The sequence below is a fragment of the Gavialis gangeticus genome, unplaced genomic scaffold (genome assembly GCF_001723915.1).
Source record: "Gavialis gangeticus isolate Ggan-Ray unplaced genomic scaffold, GavGan_comp1, whole genome shotgun sequence".
Lineage (NCBI taxonomy): Eukaryota > Metazoa > Chordata > Crocodylia > Gavialidae > Gavialis > Gavialis gangeticus.
The window spans coordinates 52,759,767-52,777,328 of record NW_017728997.1 but is presented as its reverse complement, the minus strand read 5'-3'; the positions used below and the strand labels follow the sequence as shown (position 1 = coordinate 52,777,328).

The 17,562-nt window shown below is 43.9% G+C and overlaps 1 protein-coding gene across 8 annotated transcripts in view; it reads right to left on the bottom strand.

Moving 5' to 3' along the window:
* Positions 1 to 17,562, bottom strand: part of PBRM1 (polybromo 1) — a 147,576-nt gene that overhangs the window by 49,422 nt on the left and 80,592 nt on the right. For all 8 annotated transcript variants that reach the window (XM_019505222.1, XM_019505221.1, XM_019505224.1 and 5 more), the window contains 3 exons: positions 14,192 to 14,468; positions 3,893 to 3,998; positions 754 to 1,396 (listed from right to left, as the gene is read on the bottom strand). In XM_019505222.1, the coding sequence (XP_019360767.1) occupies positions 754 to 1,396; positions 3,893 to 3,998; positions 14,192 to 14,468 (1,026 nt within the window). The remainder of the gene's footprint in view (positions 1 to 753; positions 1,397 to 3,892; positions 3,999 to 14,191; positions 14,469 to 17,562) is intronic.

Sequence of the window (17,562 nt, the reverse complement as noted above, 5' to 3'; positions counted from 1 at the left end):
CTGCTCTGCTCCAGCAGACAGCCCAGCCCAGCCCAGGGCTGCAAAGCATCTGGGATGCTAGGGGACTCTGGTTTAACTTAAACCAGGAAGGGATCTGGGACAGACATTGCATTAACAGATCAGTTAAGTCTGATACTACATTCAACCAGGTTTACCTAAAGCCATTTTCAGCCACTTTGAAACTGGTTTATGTGCACTGAATTTATGTTCTGTTACAGGTTTAAACCAGTTTCTGATCACTTAAACCAGTTTCTGTGTAATGTGTCCCTAGCCAAGGAGGCACTGAAATGGCTGAGCCACCACAGATTTTATCATCTGGTGCAGCTCTGCAAGATTTCTTCTACCTAAATATATTACTTCAGTTAAAAATCTGGTAACTCAATTACATGGCTTACCTTAATGTTGGATCATGATTCATGTCTGTAACATGACACCTCCCCCTAAAAACAATTAATTTCTTTCCTCACCCCATCTCTGCCACTTTCTGTGTGACTGCTTACAAATTCTTCTGAGCTGCTCTTCCAGATTTAGAAGTTAGCATTGTGGTCTTTTAGCCTTGGTTTGCATTCTCACAATTGCAAATGTTATATTATTTACGTTTCCTTACTTTTACATTAAAAAAATTAAAAGTACATAATTCAACAGAATTTAACATGCTACCAGAAAAAAAAATATTGAAATCAAAAGGAAATTTTGGTCAATGATGAAACTCAAAATTGACAAAACTAGGTACTGATATACATAATATCTTACCGGTTCATCCTCCTTGCCCTTTCCAGTACCTCAAACATATGCTCCTGAAACAAGTCTAATCTTCTGTAGCGATTATTTTCAACGTTCTTTCGGATAATGTCAAAGGTCAGAGGTGGTTTGTTTGGAAAGCTGGGATCAACAGCAGGAATTTCAGCTAAAGAGTCACTGTAACACCTGCCCTCATCATCCTGATGGCTCATTACAGACACAAAAAGGTTATGGATAAGTTCCTGGATTAGCAACGTTACATTGGGGACATGAGAATCCTCATCTCCTTCTATCTCTCTTCTTGTTTCAAGCAAAACTTTATGTAGGACCAAGGCATCTTTATAAATCAGAGATTCTGGCTCATTATAAGTGCAGGCATTATTGAACATCATTACAAAGTCTTCTACCATGGAATCAATATCCTGATATTTGTTGGCCATCATGTGGCTTCTGATCTTTTCCATGTCAACTGGCTTTTTAATGGTTACATAATAGTCAGGAAGTTCTGATCGAGATGGGAGCCTCAGGAAGATGGCGCTTAGTCTCCTTCCTCGTTTATCGGTATAGTTCTTCACTGCTTCATATACCTCATTCAGTTTCTGCTGCATTGGAGTCATGTATTTTGATTTTTTAGGGGAAATACCACTTTTTCTACCTAGACAGACAAAAAGTTCCAAAGACACAAAAACCAAAAATCAGTTTTGTTCACTTTCCTTACAATTTATCGTTCCAGGGCTCAGGCAACTTTTCTGCGTTCTCTCTTTCCTCAGATGTTTTTCTCTGTTTTCACTATGGATAATTTAAAACAGTATATAAAGTGCTGGATATTAAACTGCTGAAATCTGTGTTATGACAGTAAATTAAATTTTGACCTATCAGTGTGAGTTTAGGTACTCTAAGAAACCTGAAGAAGCCCTGTACAAATCAGTAGTGTAACTAGGTGTGTGTGAGAAGAGCACTCACCCTGGGTGCCAGTTTAAGAGGGGAGCTACAATTGCCCCTCCCCCAACAGGGTCTGTGTCCCAACATACTTATGCTGGGAACTATGCAACGGTCCACAGCTGTTGCTGCTGCTGCTTTAAAAGCATCAGCTGGGGTAGGTACAGTGGTGATAGAAGTGGTAGCAATAGTAGCAACTGTTGCAGTAGCCATAGCTCCTCAGCTGGGAACTGTTTAGGAGTTCTCAGCATGGGTAAGACTGTTGTGACCGCTCTGCCCCCGCTCTCAGAACTCTGCATCTTCCCTTGCTCTCAGAATTGCGTCCCATCCCCACCACTCTCAGAACCTATATGTGCTCTGCTGCTTTTGTAACTGCATTTACCCCAGGCCCCAACTCTGCCGTTAAGCCACTGGTACAAGTATCAGCTCTGCAAGATAGTCTTACTTCAACTCAATAGCCGAGAATAATCTCTTCTTTATGCAGATCTTTTCCATGCTTGACATTAAGAGCTTCATATATTGAGATTACCCCACCACAAGTAATTAGTCTAAATTAAGCATAACACTATTATTATAAGTAAAATGTGAAGCAATGCCTACCAATGGGACTACTGCTTATATTAGCTTTTTGATGTTATAGGAGCTTCCATTGTACTACATGGTCTTTGCTCTTGGATTCTTGCATATCTATACTTTACTTGATAATTTTGCATTTTTTATCTCATCAACTTCTCAAAAGCGTCCATATATTATATATAACATTTAAAACAGTTCTCTGAAACATTTACCTTCTCAGTTTAGAATTTAACAGGCATGTATGAAAGGAGCTATGTTAACTTGATATCTACAATTTTTTTTTAACAGAGTTGGAAGGAAATTGTAGAGAAATCTAGAGAACTCCTCTAGAATTTCCAATCCTTTCTGCTGATTTTTTTCTACCGATTCATCTTTTATATTATTCTGATTTTACAGATGGAAAAATCACCATGAAATTCTACCAAATTAATAAAGTAGGTAATAGCAACTCAATTTACTATCCTCACATACTACACTCCATTTCAGGACAACAAAACATTTTACAGCCATTAATGCAAAGGTTTCCAAACTATTTGGACCAGCAGACCAATGTCAGTCTTCAAAGTTTCTCACAAACCACCAGGCACCTTTTATCAAACTTATAATTCAAAATACCATAAAAGTGTACAGGCATGGTACAATCCACAGCCCATTCACCACAGTCCTTTCAACCATCAATGGTCCGCAGACTACAGTTCGGAAACTTCTGCATTAAATGCATTAAGTGTCAAAGTACTAGTGTAAAAGTTTTTAGCTTCAACATAAAGATGGGAAAAATGAAGCATAAAAGGACAAATGACAAGACTGCAGAACAAGCCTATGAAAGTGCATCTAACTTTCTTAGCTGCAGAGCCCTTGGGATTTCCAGTTCTGGTGGATGGACTAAATTAGGAGGCATGCCCAAATTAAGACACCAGTAAATGACCAAATTAAGATGTGTGCATGTGATGGGTTTGTTGGAACAAAGGAATATGCTAACAAGACAGAATGTGGACAGTACGACCACCCTTTGGACAGTAACATTTTAACTCGGTTCCATTTCAGCGTATATGTCAGGTCAGGGTACAGAGAACATCTTTGAGCATATGTTAATTTTAACATTAATGTTTTGCTGACCTAGATTAGGGTTGTCAAACATATGACCAGGGATCCTGTTTTTCTCCGATTTAAAAAAATCCCCAATTTTCATTTACAAAAAATAACCCCAAATCCACATTTTTCTGCTATTTAAATCAGAGAAAACCAGGATACCATGTGGAACCATCTCTTCTGGCCCACCAGTAGCCCAGACAACTACCAGAACCTGAAGGTTGGGGTTAGTGGGTTGAGGTCTGCCACAGAATTCAGGGTCCCTGTGCCCGATGGAAATGACTGCTGATAGCAGGAGGCAAGCAAATGTTGTGCAAATACAGCCCTTGCTCACTCCACCATTACCTGACCCCTACCACTGGCTCCTGTCTACTACTGCTGCCTGATTTCAGACCCACCCTGCCACCAACAGATCTGTCACAGCTACCACTGGCCCCACAGATCCAGCCAAAGCTGAGTTTGACACCCTTAAACCACACCATTTGATTTCTTAATAAAAAAAAAAAAAAGCAACTGTTGTAATTTTCATTTTTCAAAATTGCCTTACTTAGCTTTAATTTAGGAGAAGCGATATCATCATCTTCTGGCAGAGGTCCAAGTTCCTTCTTTTTTTCTTTAAGGATCTTCTCCAGCATATGAGCATCATTGTATACCTACAAAGCAATAAAATGTTGGAACAAAACAAGTAGTATTTAGACTAACCCACAGTTCGCTGGTATAGTATGTATTTATGTCTCACAACAATGTAGGGTACATCTACATGTGTGCGTTACTGTGGAGTTGATTGATCAGCTCCACAGTAAAGCATCACCATCTACATGAGTGCTGGTATTAAGGTACAGTAAATTAATTAACTCCACCGTAAGGTACTACTGTCGGGGACAGTCTTATCTTATGGCAGAGTCATTTACTGCACTACAGCGCACATGTGGATGAAGCAGTGCTCTGAGCCAGGGTGGAGCAGCCCCAGGGGGTCAGCCACATGGCTCCATAGTTTCACCACCCTTCTGCTCCAGCCAGCCCCTTTTCTGCCTGACACTGTCACCTGAAGCTTGAGGCTGAGTCCCTGAGCCTGCTGCCAGCCCATGGCTGCTCCACCTCAGCATAAAGTGCTGCTGTTTCATGTGCATGACTGGGAGTTTATCATGTAACATTAATTGCATATGTAGATGCACCTACAGGCTGTGTCCACACATGGTGTGGACTTTTGGTTCCCAGGGGAACAACTAACAGAAGTGCACCTTGTGCTGCTGCTACTTGTCTCTGGGGAACACCTGTGCCATGCATGCTTTGACATGGCAAGTTACCCTGGAAGCAGTAGGGGAGGCTGGGGCCAGCACTGGGCTGGCCCCTGCAGCCTTACCTGGGGTCCTGGGGGCTTCCCGGGGCTCCAGCAGCAATTTTTCCCTGTGGGGTGGCTCAGCTCCACTTTTGGGTGGCACGTACTGCCTGTGAGTGCACTATTCTACTTTTTTTTTTTTTTTCCTCTGCAGGTTTTTTTGACTCCTGGATATCCTGCTCATCTGGACATGGCCAGTTATCGTGTTAGTTTCGGTTGTGTAATATTCTCTTCCAGTCTTAAGTAGTTATGCAATGTGGCATTACATTAACAAAACAGACATCAATTTCATCCTAAATATGGCTGCATATCCAGGTAGGATGAAAAGCAATTTTCGCAACCTCTCTAAGGTTTAATCTGCTGACCTTTTTTAAAAAAATGGAAAAAAGAAAAAAATACTCTATTGGTTCCCAAACTAGATTACAAACTGCCACCTCTTCTCTTTCTTTCTTTTTCTCCCAGAAAGAACTGCTAAGAAATGCAGTCTGCTCCCACTGGTTTAGTTTCCTATTCAACAACTTTCTCTAAAACCTTTACAATCCATCTTCTATTTCAAAAACCTAAACAACAACTAATTTTGCCCCATCCTCACCCCCCACCCTCCCACAGTTATCCTCTAAGCTTTATCCTTGGTAACTTCCTTCCTGTTGTCAGCCTAGGTGTGATAGATAAAACCAATCTCCTAATCTATTAATTTTTCCCTACACCAATCTTTTCTCCAAACTATTTCCCCCTATTCAGGGCATCATCTTTCAGTCATCTCCTCTTGAACACACCAGCAGCAATTCAACTTCCAAAATTAGGATTTTCACAGGAGAACCAAGGCAGTTACATGCCCATAATCCACTAAAAAAAAAATTACAAAAATCAGTGGGAACCAAGTGCCTAAAATCTCAGCCCAAGTGTCCAAGAGATGAATTTGATCTTTTCTTCCAAAACACACAGACCCTAGTCACCATCGAATTTTCTTTTCCCTGTTGTCAAAACTTATTAACTTAGTTTCATACCAGATTCTGCTCTTCTCTTGCTCCCAACTTCAGCATGTCTTAATTTTGCTTAAATCCTACCATTCTTCCCCTACAACATCTGAAAAAAAAAAAATCAGTACAGTCCACCCCTTCAAATATAGCTCCTCCCCATATATCTTGGTAGGCCTTCACCTGACTGATGCAATCTCCTTTTCTTGAACTTTCCAATTCATGCCTTATTCTTGAAAGAGGGAAAAGGGGGAGATGAAAATCAGTTGAATGCTGCTGCTAATATTTTACTCCCAGAACTCATGTTAATCTCTTCTGTTATTCATTTTGTTTATTTCTCAAAAATGTTCAAGTTCCCTATTGTTACTGTGACAGGGGCCATGTTAGGGCCAGGACTCACGCTGGCTCGCCCACCCGTCTAAGTAGGGAAGTCCCCCCAGTCTCGCCTGCCACAATTTACTGTTCCCAAAATTCGTGTAAAAATGAGGGAGGCTGCCAGTTCTAAAGCCCCAATGCCAGGGGGTGCTATAAAGAACTCTGACCTCCCTTTATGTGCTGCGCCTCGCAGATGGCATCCTATGCTCCGGTTCATGGTTGGGCCAAACTCAGTCTCTTGCTAGGCCTCATACATTTGTACATTCACTCCGCCGCATCGGGCCTCATTTATACCACCTCCCTCTCACTCTAGGGGCCTCTTGCACTCCACCCTCTCTCACTAGGCCTCTTACATTCTGCCCCTATCCGGGCCACACACAGCCTGCCCTGCTCCCACTGAGCGACCACGTAGACTACCAGGCTTACCTACATGAACTCCTTGACTGGCCCTGGCATAGCCTTTTGGGCCTTTTCTGTGACCCTCATCTGAATGGTGGCCAGGCAATTCACCTCGCCCTGGGTAGAGCTCTGACCCAGGTCCCTCTCTGGGTAACTCATCACTCTTGTTCCTTCCTTAGGGCCAACTACTCGCCCTTTTGACCCAAACTTTGCCTCCCCAGGTCTGAGGGCTTACCGGGGTTTCCCTCTGACCCAACACTCAGTCTCAACATGTATAAGGACTTGCCAGGGTCTCAGCCTCTGGCCCCACTGCAGCCTCAGGAGTCCGTAGACTGACCTTAGCCTACCTGCTCCCTCCCTGGGGCTTCAACTTACGCCCTCCGGCTAGGGCCTTCCTTTTGTGCCCTGTCACCAGGGCCTTCTAAACAAGTTCCTAACCTTTTGACCCAAACTCAGCTTCACCACATCGGAGAACTTACCAAGGTCTCGGCCTCTGGCTCAACCGCGGCATCAGGCATCTGTAGACTTACCATGGCCTAACTACCCACTCACTAGGGTCTTCCACACATGCCCTGCTTGCTGGGGCCTCTGGGGTTTTGCACCCCATAGGGCTCAGGTGTCCAAAGACGTGCCTGGCCCCCCTACCTGTCCCCGTCTCTGGATAACCCACCAGGATCTGGGGGCTGGGGTTTTGAGGCACCCCTCCTCACCTTTCACCAGGGAGGTAATTAGCTTGGCATTTCTGGGGGGCTGTCCTGCCATGGATAGCACCATCAGACCACCCTTCCCAGGCAGGGTACAGTTTCTGGTCATGCCCAGGACCAATGCAGGCTTACCTGCCTTGGTCTTATCCCTGTGGAGCTACATGTTATTCCTGGGCTGCTCTCTCCACTGGAACTTAGTTCCAGTCTCCATCTTGCCTGCTTACTGGCTTGCCTCCAAGGTGTTTTGAGCAGCAGCTCAGCTGGGTATTATTGCTCTGGCTGTCAGCAACAGACTGCAGGCTCAGCCCTGTAGGCCTGGATTTAAAATGGTCGCTTCATCAGGACTGGCTTGCACCTGCTTACTCTCAGCCTTAAAGTGGCAGACACCAAAGGTGCTCTGCCACAATTACCTCCTTGGTGCTGTTTCCCCCCCCCACACGCACACACTCTCCTTCCCCCAGCTTTCTCCCTTTGCTTTTTCCATTTGGTCTTTCCTATTCATCCTTATATCTTCTCTTATGCTGCCAGTTATGCATGGAAGTATCCTGTCCTTTCAAAAGATTCCTCAAATCACACACTTTTACAATAAAAAAAGAAAATCCAAACTCTGGAAACCACAAACACATATTACTACCCAAAATTCCATGTATCTGAACTTTTCTGTCTTTGTGCTTTCTAACTATAAACTTCTTAAGGGAAAAAGCTGTTCATTTTTATGTGCTTGTGCATCATACAGCATATTAAACACAACTTATGTAAGAACCACTGAATACCTAGAATTGGGTACTATTATGTCAATTGGGTACAGTTATGTCCTTCTCTCTCTCCCACACACAGTCTGTCTCTCACCCATTGACTCCTCAATCTACATCTTCACTGACTGCCTATCTTGTATGCATTCCACCCCAGCTTCTGGCTTCTTTACTTTTCATTCCATCCAGAAAGAGCACACACCAACTGCCGAAATTTCCTCAGCCTGACAAAGGGTTTTTGAACTGGAAAGCTTGCTTAAAAATTGATTTCCAACGTTTAAGTTGGTGTAATAAAAGATATCAGAGTCACCCAAAAAACCTTGTCTGATTATGTCAATAAGGCATTCAACAGTTCACACGCAGACATATTCTATTTTAAAAGAGCTCATATATCAAACCTTTACCCAAAAATCTGCATGTCGTAGATAGTGACCTGATGCCAATTAGTATGTTACAATCAAAGTCCTCCAATGCTACCTTAGGAAAAAAATATCATGCTTGTCAACAATTAAGAGTTGTTGCAATGAATCTCACAAATGCATTTGCAGTAAGAGTAAATAAAGAAATTCAGATTGCAGTTTGCCGTTTCATGCCTCTATCAAAGTAGAATTAAATTATATGCAATTGCAGCTATATGGCTCACTGCTTGCCATAATCAGATTATTGAAATATCTGATTAAGAACAATGTTCTTCCTAAATTGGTTTACACTGTTCTGCTCCACAGGCTATATTAATAACTTTATGCTGCCATGTAGAAAATATTTTTTTATAAGTCGGAGTATGTTTTGCACTACTGAGCACTTTAACAACTACATTTTCCTTTTATTAAAAACACCACACATTCTATATGCCCTCATGCAGTACAGCAGAGTGGTATTTTACTTTAAGGCATCAAAATCCTTTTTTCCTATAAACAAAGAACAGAGTATCTAACCTCTTACTGCTCTCTGTAATCATGGCCAATAGTGAAATAGGAATCTATGATTTTTCAGTTAGCTAAACTCAACATTTTGCATGCTCTGGCTGCCATAGAAGCATAGAAAAATTAGGGCTGGAAGAGACCCCAGGAAATTATCTAGTTCAACCCCCTGCTCAAAGCGGAATTGTCCTCAACTAGATCATTCCACCCAAGGCTCTGTCTAGCTGGGTCTTAAAAGCCTCCAAGGATGAAGAGTCCACAACCTCTATGGGCAACCTGTTCCGGTGTTTTACTAGCCTCTTAGTGAGAATTTTTTCCCGAATATCTAACCTAAACTTCCCTTACCACAACTTGAGACCATTGCTCCTTGTTCTGTCATCTGCCACCACTGGGAACAGTCTAGATCCATCCTCTTTTGAACCACCCTTCAGGTAGTTGAAGGCTGCTATTAAACCTCCTCTCAGTCTTCTCTTCTGCAGAATAAATAAGCCGAGTTCCCTCGGACTCTTCTCATAAATCACGTGCCCTAGCCCTATCCATTTTAGTTGCTCTCGCTGAACTCTCTCCAATTTGTCCACATCTCTTCTGTAGTAGGGGGCCCAAAACTGGACACAGTACCCAGATGCGGCCTTGCCAGGGCTGAATAGAGTGGAATAATCACTTCCCTTGATCTGTGGACAACACTCCTACTAATGTAGGCCAGTAAGCCATTAGACTTCTTGGCAAAAAGGGCACACTGTTGGCTCACATTCAGCTTATTGTAACCTGCAGGTCCTTTCCTGCAGAGCTGCTGCCCAGCCAGTCAGCCCCTAGCTTCTACTAGTGCAGATTGTTCCATCCTAAGTGCACGATTTTGCACTTGCCCTTTTGAACCTCATGAGACTTCTTTTGGTCCAATCCTCCAATTTGTCTAGGTCACTCTGAATCCTAAGCCTACCCTCCAGCATACCTACTACTCTACCCACCTTGGTGTCATCTGCAAACTTAATGAAGGTACACTACATCCCATCTTCCAGATCAACAATGAAGATATTGAACAAAACCGGCCCTAGGACGGACCCCTGGGGCACTCCACTTGATTCTAGCTGCCAACTAGGCATCAAGCCATTGACTACTACCCTTTAAGTCCAATGATCCATCCAGTTTTCTATCCACCTTACAATCCATTCATCCAACCTGCTCTTCCTTACCTTGCCTGGAAGAACGTTGTGGGAGACAATATCAAAAGCCTTGCTAAAATCAAGATATACCATATCCAATGGTGTCCCCACATTCATAGAGCCAGTCATCTCATCATAGAAGGCAATCAAACTGGTCAGGCATGACTTGCCCTTGGTGAATCCATGCTGACTGTCCCTAATCACTTTCTTCTCCTGCAAGTGTTTAGGAATGGATTCCTTGAGGACCTGAATCCATGCTGACTGTCCCTAATCACTTTCTTCTCCTGCTCTAGGGACTGAGGTAAGACTGACTGGTCTGTAGTTCCCTGGATCCTCCTTTTTCCCTTTCTTAAATATGGGCACTATGTTTGCCCTTTTCCAATTGTCCAGAACCTCTCCTGATCACCATGAGTTTTCAAAGATGATGGCCAGTGGCTCTGCAATCACATCAGCCCTCAGCACCCTCAGGTGTATCCTATACAGCCCCGTGGACTTTTGTATGTCCAGCTTTTCTAAATAGTCCTTAACCTGTTCTTTGGTCACAGTTTGCTACTCACCTTCTCCCCAAACTGTGCTGCCAGATGCAATAGTCAGGGAACTGACCTTGCTTCTGAACACTGAGGTGAAAAAGGCATTGAGTATTTCAGTCTTTTCTGCATCCTCTGTCACTAGGTTCCCTCCCCCATTCAGTAAGAGACCCACACTTTCCCTGATCCTTCTCTTGTTGCTGACATACTTGTAGAAACTCTTCTTGTTACCCTTCACATTCCTTGCCAGCTGCAACCCCAATTGCACTTTGGCCTTCCTAACTTCATCCTGGCATGCCTGAGCAATATCTTATACTCTTCCCTAGTTGTTTGTCCAGGTTTCCACTTCTTATAAGCTTTCTTTTTGTGATTCAGCTTACTGACAAGTTCTATGCTACACCAAACTGGTCTTCTGCCATACTTGCTAGTCTTCCTGCACATCAGGATGGTTTGTTCCTGCACTCTCTGTAAGGTTTCTTTAAAGTACAGCCAGCTCTCCTGGACTCCTCTCCCCCTCAGACTGGCCTCCCAAGGGATTCTGCTCAGGAGTTCCCCAAGTGAGTCAAAGTCTGCTTTTCTGAAGTCCAGGATCTGCACGCTGCTGTTTTCCTTCCTTTCCTCAGGATCCTGAACTCAATCATCTTGTGGTCACTGCTGCCCAAGATGCCACCCACTACTACACTCCTAAACCAAATTTCTCAAAGCCATGAGGCCAGCTGGGAAGCTCAGGGACACATACCCAGGCTTGAACTCCCAACCTTCTAGTCCCCAGCTCTTCACACAAGCCCCTTGGCCACAGAGCCATCTTTAGAAGATTTTTTTACACAATTCTGTGATCACAATGTATTTGTATGTAGCAATACTAACAGCTGCATTAACCTACATAATATAAAATACCAAAGTCTTTATTGTTGACTCATTTTTACCTGACTAATGACTAAATATAGAGTTCAAGATTTGGTACATAACAATAAAAGCCATTTATTTTTTATTACCAGATTACCTACTTTTAAATTATCCATAATAATTACTTTTTAAAAGATTTTTCCTTCTCTTTCACATAACAGAATTATACATTTAATCATACTTAAACATTATTCAATTTAATCAAGGACTTGTGTAAATACAATGCAATTCAATCACATCTCCTTTCTGAAAAGGCTATATAAAATGGCACTGAAAATAAGTTAATATGAATTAAGATAATTTCCCCATCTATCAGACAAGAACACAGAATTGAATGGGGACTTCTCAGCTTCTGAATCCAATCCCACAGCATCACAAATAGGGGTGCATCAATAAAGATTTTTTGGGTCGATGGTATCTGCCGATATGAATGGTCAATAATTGGCTGCCAGTAATCTGATTGCCAATAGGCAGCACAGCAGCATGGAGGGCAGCTCCTGCTACTGCATATAGCCCTGAAGGAGGCATAGGGGGCACATGCCCCCCCAGATATGTGCATGGGGTGAGGGTGGACTGCCTGCTGCGTGCTCAGAGCCAGGGTTGCTCCAGACTCTTTTTAGCAGCTATGCTCAGGCTGGGTGGGTGGCGGGGGCGGGGCGCTACAGCTAATTTTGGGGTGACTAGCTCCCACTGTAGTTCTCCAACTCCCAGCACTGCCACCTGGCCAAAGTGCAGTGCAGTCCCCTGGCCCTGACTGCAATGGCAGCCCACCCTTGCCCCATACCCAGATCTGGTTGGGGCAGGGCAGATGCCCCCTATGCCTCCCTGGGGGCGCGTGGAGTGGTGGGAGCCAACCCAAGTGCCCCGCCAGATGAGCCGCCAGCTCCTCTGTGCCCCATCCCACCCTGGCTGGGCAATGCCTGCTCCTGCCCCACTCCATCGCTCACCACGGGGGGCCTCATTCTGCCCCCTCCCCCATGCCCCTTCCATCCAACAGACTTATCAGCTGGATGCTGCTCTCCAAGCTGCTGGGCTGGACTTCTGGCCCTGTGCATGTTGTGGCTGTGTGCATGCACACTGCATTTATTGGTGACATTATTGGTCACATCAGCCAAAAAAGGCTGATTATGTCCATTTTCCTTTTATCTGTGCCAATACGATATAGACCAATGTATCAGTGCACCTCTAAATCACAAGCAAATGCACAATACACTTATTTTCATAGTGTGAATCCCATGCTATTGCTACAGGGAGGTGGTTCTGGGAGCATATTATTCTGATGAGATTAGGTTGGAAATCTTATTTCTATCTTACATTTATTCATTAAGTTAGTATCCATTTCCTCTTGAGCCGATACTGTCCTTAATTTTAATAGTTCTTCTCTAGCCCTTGTATTTACTTCTTCAACATATTTATAGTGAGCAATTATATCCACCCAAGTCTTGATTTTGCTAGGGTAAACAAACCAAGCTCTTAAGCTCCTCTCTTGAACACCAAATTCTTTCAAGCTCTTGTATGACTCTATGATAATAAAAATTCCCAAATCCATATTATGTCCTTAATGACCCCAAATCCATATTATGTCCTTAAATAATCCAATTATTTAAATAGGTTTCTAGGAAGCTGAATGATGGAAATTTAACTACATAACTCTTTTTCATTAAGCACTAGGAAAATACAGATACCAGCTCTACTCCAGCTTTATTCACCATAGCTAAATTATGTATTTTTAAAAGGAGCATATATATATATATATATCCAGCGACCCCAGTTGAACAAGAATATAGATCCCTATGAAAAAAATCCCTTATTTACTCAAATCCAAGATGAGGTTTTGTTCCTCATTTAACACGGGAACAAAAAGCCCCTACTCTTGGATTCAGGCACAAGCAGGGTGCTGCAACTCTGACTTTGATCCAGGGTTGGGGTTGGGGTTAGAGCTGCAGCTACGACTGGCTCCTCCTCCCACCCCCCTCCAACTGCTTATGGTCCAGGTCCAGCCCTGGATCTGCTCCACCCCAGAGTATGGAGCACATGGTCACTCTGGCTACACCCATCCTGGCCACACAGAAGCGACTGTGGCAACAGTAGCTGCAGCTCCAGCCCCAGCCCTGACCCTGAGGCACAGCTGCATGGGTGGGCTGGGGCTGAAGCAGCCATGTGCTCCATACCTCAGGCTGGAGTGGGGCCAGAGGGTAGGTGGCAGTAGTGGGACCAGGCTGGGAACCAGAATCTATGGGAGAAGAACTGGGGGGAAGGGATGAGAGGGCAGGCACAAGGGGACAGACGTGGGGTGGGAGGCAGGTGCCAGAGGATGCAGCCATGAGAGGGAGGGGGAACATGCATCAGGATGCAATGTGTGTGGGGAGCGAGTGGGGGGAGGGAGGGCAAGGAGCAGGGGTCAGGCTACTTGACTTTCCTACCACCTGCCCCCCCACCACTGCTTGTCCTTATGCAATGGTGTGGGATACTCATTTAAGATGCTCCCCCAATAATCAAATGATATACATGGAAAATTATCACAAATGTATACATTTTCCATGTATAGAATCTAATTATTGGGGGGGTTGTCTTAAATTCAGGGTCATCTTGGATTCAGGTAAATAAAGAAGTGTTCATATTTTAGTAAAAAAAAATACTCCAATGAAGTTTTAATATTTATTCTGTAAACTATTAGCATAACAACTGGAAGGAGTAACCACAGACTGACTATAACAACATTTAAATGGTTTTTTCCTGTTGCAAGCAAGCAGAAAGGTAATTACACTTGCATAATTTGAACAGTACCTGTGAGCCTTCCTCATTATAGTGCCTTGCATTTCGGAACATTAGCTTCATATCTTCAATCATAGCTTCCTCCCCTGAGTATTTATCATTGCGGATATTATGCTCAATCATTTTTAAATCCATTGGCTCCAAAATGATTTTATAATAATCTGGATAGTCCTTTTTGGAGGGTTTAACCATAAATAGATCGCAGAGTCTTCTGCCTGTGCTTGGCTCTCGAGCTTCAAGGACTGCATTGTACAAAATTTTCATTCTCTGTTTCCTTATATTTTTTTTACTGTTGGTTAAGGGGAGAAAAACTGTTACAATTTGTCTTCCGAATGTCAACAGCTACACAAAAAAACATTTATTCGACTGTACAACAGAAAAACTGCAATTAAAAAAGCACATACATGTCTGCATGAAGATCATTCTATTCTAGATATATATTTAGGTGCCCATTTAAAAAAGTTTACAGAATGATGATGGTGGCACCAAAGTTTGGGTTCCTGGGTGAGTGACCTGTTAAGTGAACTAGGTAGCTAATCTTAAAATACTAGATTTTGCCTTTCTTTTCTCCATTTTCAGTGTAAACATTTCTCAGCATAAGAACAAATTACTATGATCATCTTCACTCTTTGTATCTAAATACATTAAGTTTTCTGTGGAACATCTACATCTCTGAAAAGCACCTCTATTTCTGTCTTCCTAAGCTTTTTGGGTGCCCAGCTTTATAAATGTAGAGCTTGGCTTTCTGAAATATTGCAGTCAAAGGCACCCATGAGTGGCTTCTACCCTGAAAAAAATATGTCTGAGTATCTCAAGTTAGGTACTCAAATGCAACCAAATAAAATGTCAAACTGGCTCCTAACTTGTGTGGAAGACAACTTCCTGTTCTAGAAGGTGGAGGATACAACTAGGAGGTCATCTATCTTGGATCTTGTCCTGACCAACTGGGAAGAACTGGTGGAGGTTGTGAAGGTGATGGGTAACTTGCGAGGAAGCAATCACAACGATAGAATTCCAGACCCTGAGACAGGGAAAGCATGAAATCAGCCAATTAGGATGCTAGATTTCAAAAAGGTGGATTTTATCTGACTAAAGGAGTTAATAGGCATGGTGCAATTGGAAGACAGACTGCAGGATAAAGGTACTCAGGAACGCTGGGAGCTTTTAAGGGTACAGTATTGGAAGCCCAACAAGAAACTATCTTGACATGACAGAAGCACAAGAAGAATGGCAAGAGACCAATGTGGCTGCACAAGGGGCTTTTAAAATGCCTTAAATGCAAAAGGAAACCATACAGGCAATGGAAGGATGGGCAGGTCACCAAAGAAGCACATAAGGAACTAACAAGAACCTACAGGGATAAAAATCAGGAAGGCAAAGTTAAAGAGTGAGCTGCACATGGCAAAGGAGGTTAAAGTACAACAAGAAGAGGTTCTGTAAGTATGTTGGCCAGAAAAGAAGGACCAAGGAAGCTATAGGTCTATGCTGACAAGCCGGAGGACTCCTAACAGAAGATGCAAAGGCGGCAGGGCTACTCAACAGTTACTTTGTCTCATCCTTCACAAAAACTTAAAATGCAGCCAGACACGTAGTAAGGATAATCTGGAAAAGGAAGTGGGCAAGCTGAGGGAGGAGATAATAAGAGATGGTTAGAGAGCTTTTGATGGGTCTGAATTAAGTCAGCAGGGCCAGATGAACTTTATCCCAGGGTACTGATGGAACTGGCAAAGGAGGTCTCAGAGCCCTTGTCAATTATATTAATGAAATTGTGGGAGACAGGCCAGGTAACAAAGGATTGAAAAAGAGTCAATGTAGTGCTCCTCTTTAAAAAAGGCAAAGAGGAAGACCCATGGAACTACATACTGGATGCCACACCTCAATACCTGGGAAATTACTGGAGCAGAGCATAAGGAAAGCCTTTTGCAAGCATCTAGAGAAACAGAGGCCAATCACAAGCACAGATTTATGAAAAACAAACTGCGTCAAACAAACTTCATATCCTTCTTTGTCAAAGTAAATACTTGGGTGAATGAAGGGAATGCTGTGGATATGGAGCATCTAAACTTCAGCAAGGCTTTTAAGAAGGTCCCACATGACCTTCTCATGAACAATTTGGAGAAATGTGGGCTGGACTAAACTACTAGAAGGTAGATAGATAACTGGGTTAATAGTTGCCAGCAATGGGTAATTATTAATAGATCCATGTCAGAATGGTAGGAGGTTTTGAGCAGAGTCCCACAGGGGTCTCTCTTTGTCCCAGTGCTGTTCAATGCATTTATTAATGATTTTGATTCTGGCATAGAAAGCTTCTTGAGCAAGTTTGTGGATGACAAAACTGGAAAGGACTGTGAACATGCTGGAGGTTAAGAGCGCAGTTCAGAAGTATCTAGACATATCAAAGAGCTGGGATGAAGCTAACAGGATGAAGTTCAATGTGGACAAATGCAGGGTACTAGATCTTGGGAAGAATAATCAAAACCACAAATACAAAATGGGTGACAGGTGGCTGGTTGTCAGCACCATAGAAAAGGATCCGGGAGTCTTGGTAGTTCAAAAACTCAACATGAGCCTGCAGTGTGATGCAGCTGCACAAAAGGCAAATGCAGTTTTGGGATGCATCAACAGAAGCATTAAGTGCAAGACACAGGAAGTGATAGTGCACGCCAGATTTGGCCCACCAAATTGTTCTATCTGGCCTAAAGGGCCCCTCCAAAAAACGTATTACCAAGCTGCAGCTGGCCCACTAAAAGCCAGGGGGAGGCACAGGCTTTCATAGGTCATGAGCACTGGACTGGGCAATCTCTGTGCTTCCACCTCCATGGGACTCCCAGCACTCCAGCTGGGAGTCCCATATGGAGGCACCAAGCATGGTGCCACACAACTGGCCAGCTGGTGAGTGGGGAGGGGAGCACCTGCCAGCAGGAGGGGGGCTCGGCATGGGGCTTGTGGGTGAGTGTGGGTTCCCCCACCACATGTACCCCCCCTCAATGGTGCACAGCCCCCACTACCAGTGCTCGGCTCTGGCTAAGTCCCAGGGGCTGCATGTGCTGGCACAGAGCTGGTGTGCGCCCTTGGGCCAGACTGGGCTGGCTCTGTGCCAGCACATAGGGCTTGTGGTACTGCAGGTGGGAGCCACGTACCATACAGAGGTCTAGTGACTCGTGGCATTTCAACTCGTGCCTTTGTGGAGCGGGACCCTTTTGGAGGACAGGTAACCGCCTCACAAGAAATGAGACTGGCTTTTGTGGCTCTGAAGGGCTGGTCTGACTCCATGTGGGGCTTCAGCCACTCCAACAGGGACAGGCAGCCGGATGTGGAGGCACAGAGCCCACCTGGCCTGATGGTGCATGGACCTGGAACTGCAGAGTCAGGTACCATCAAGA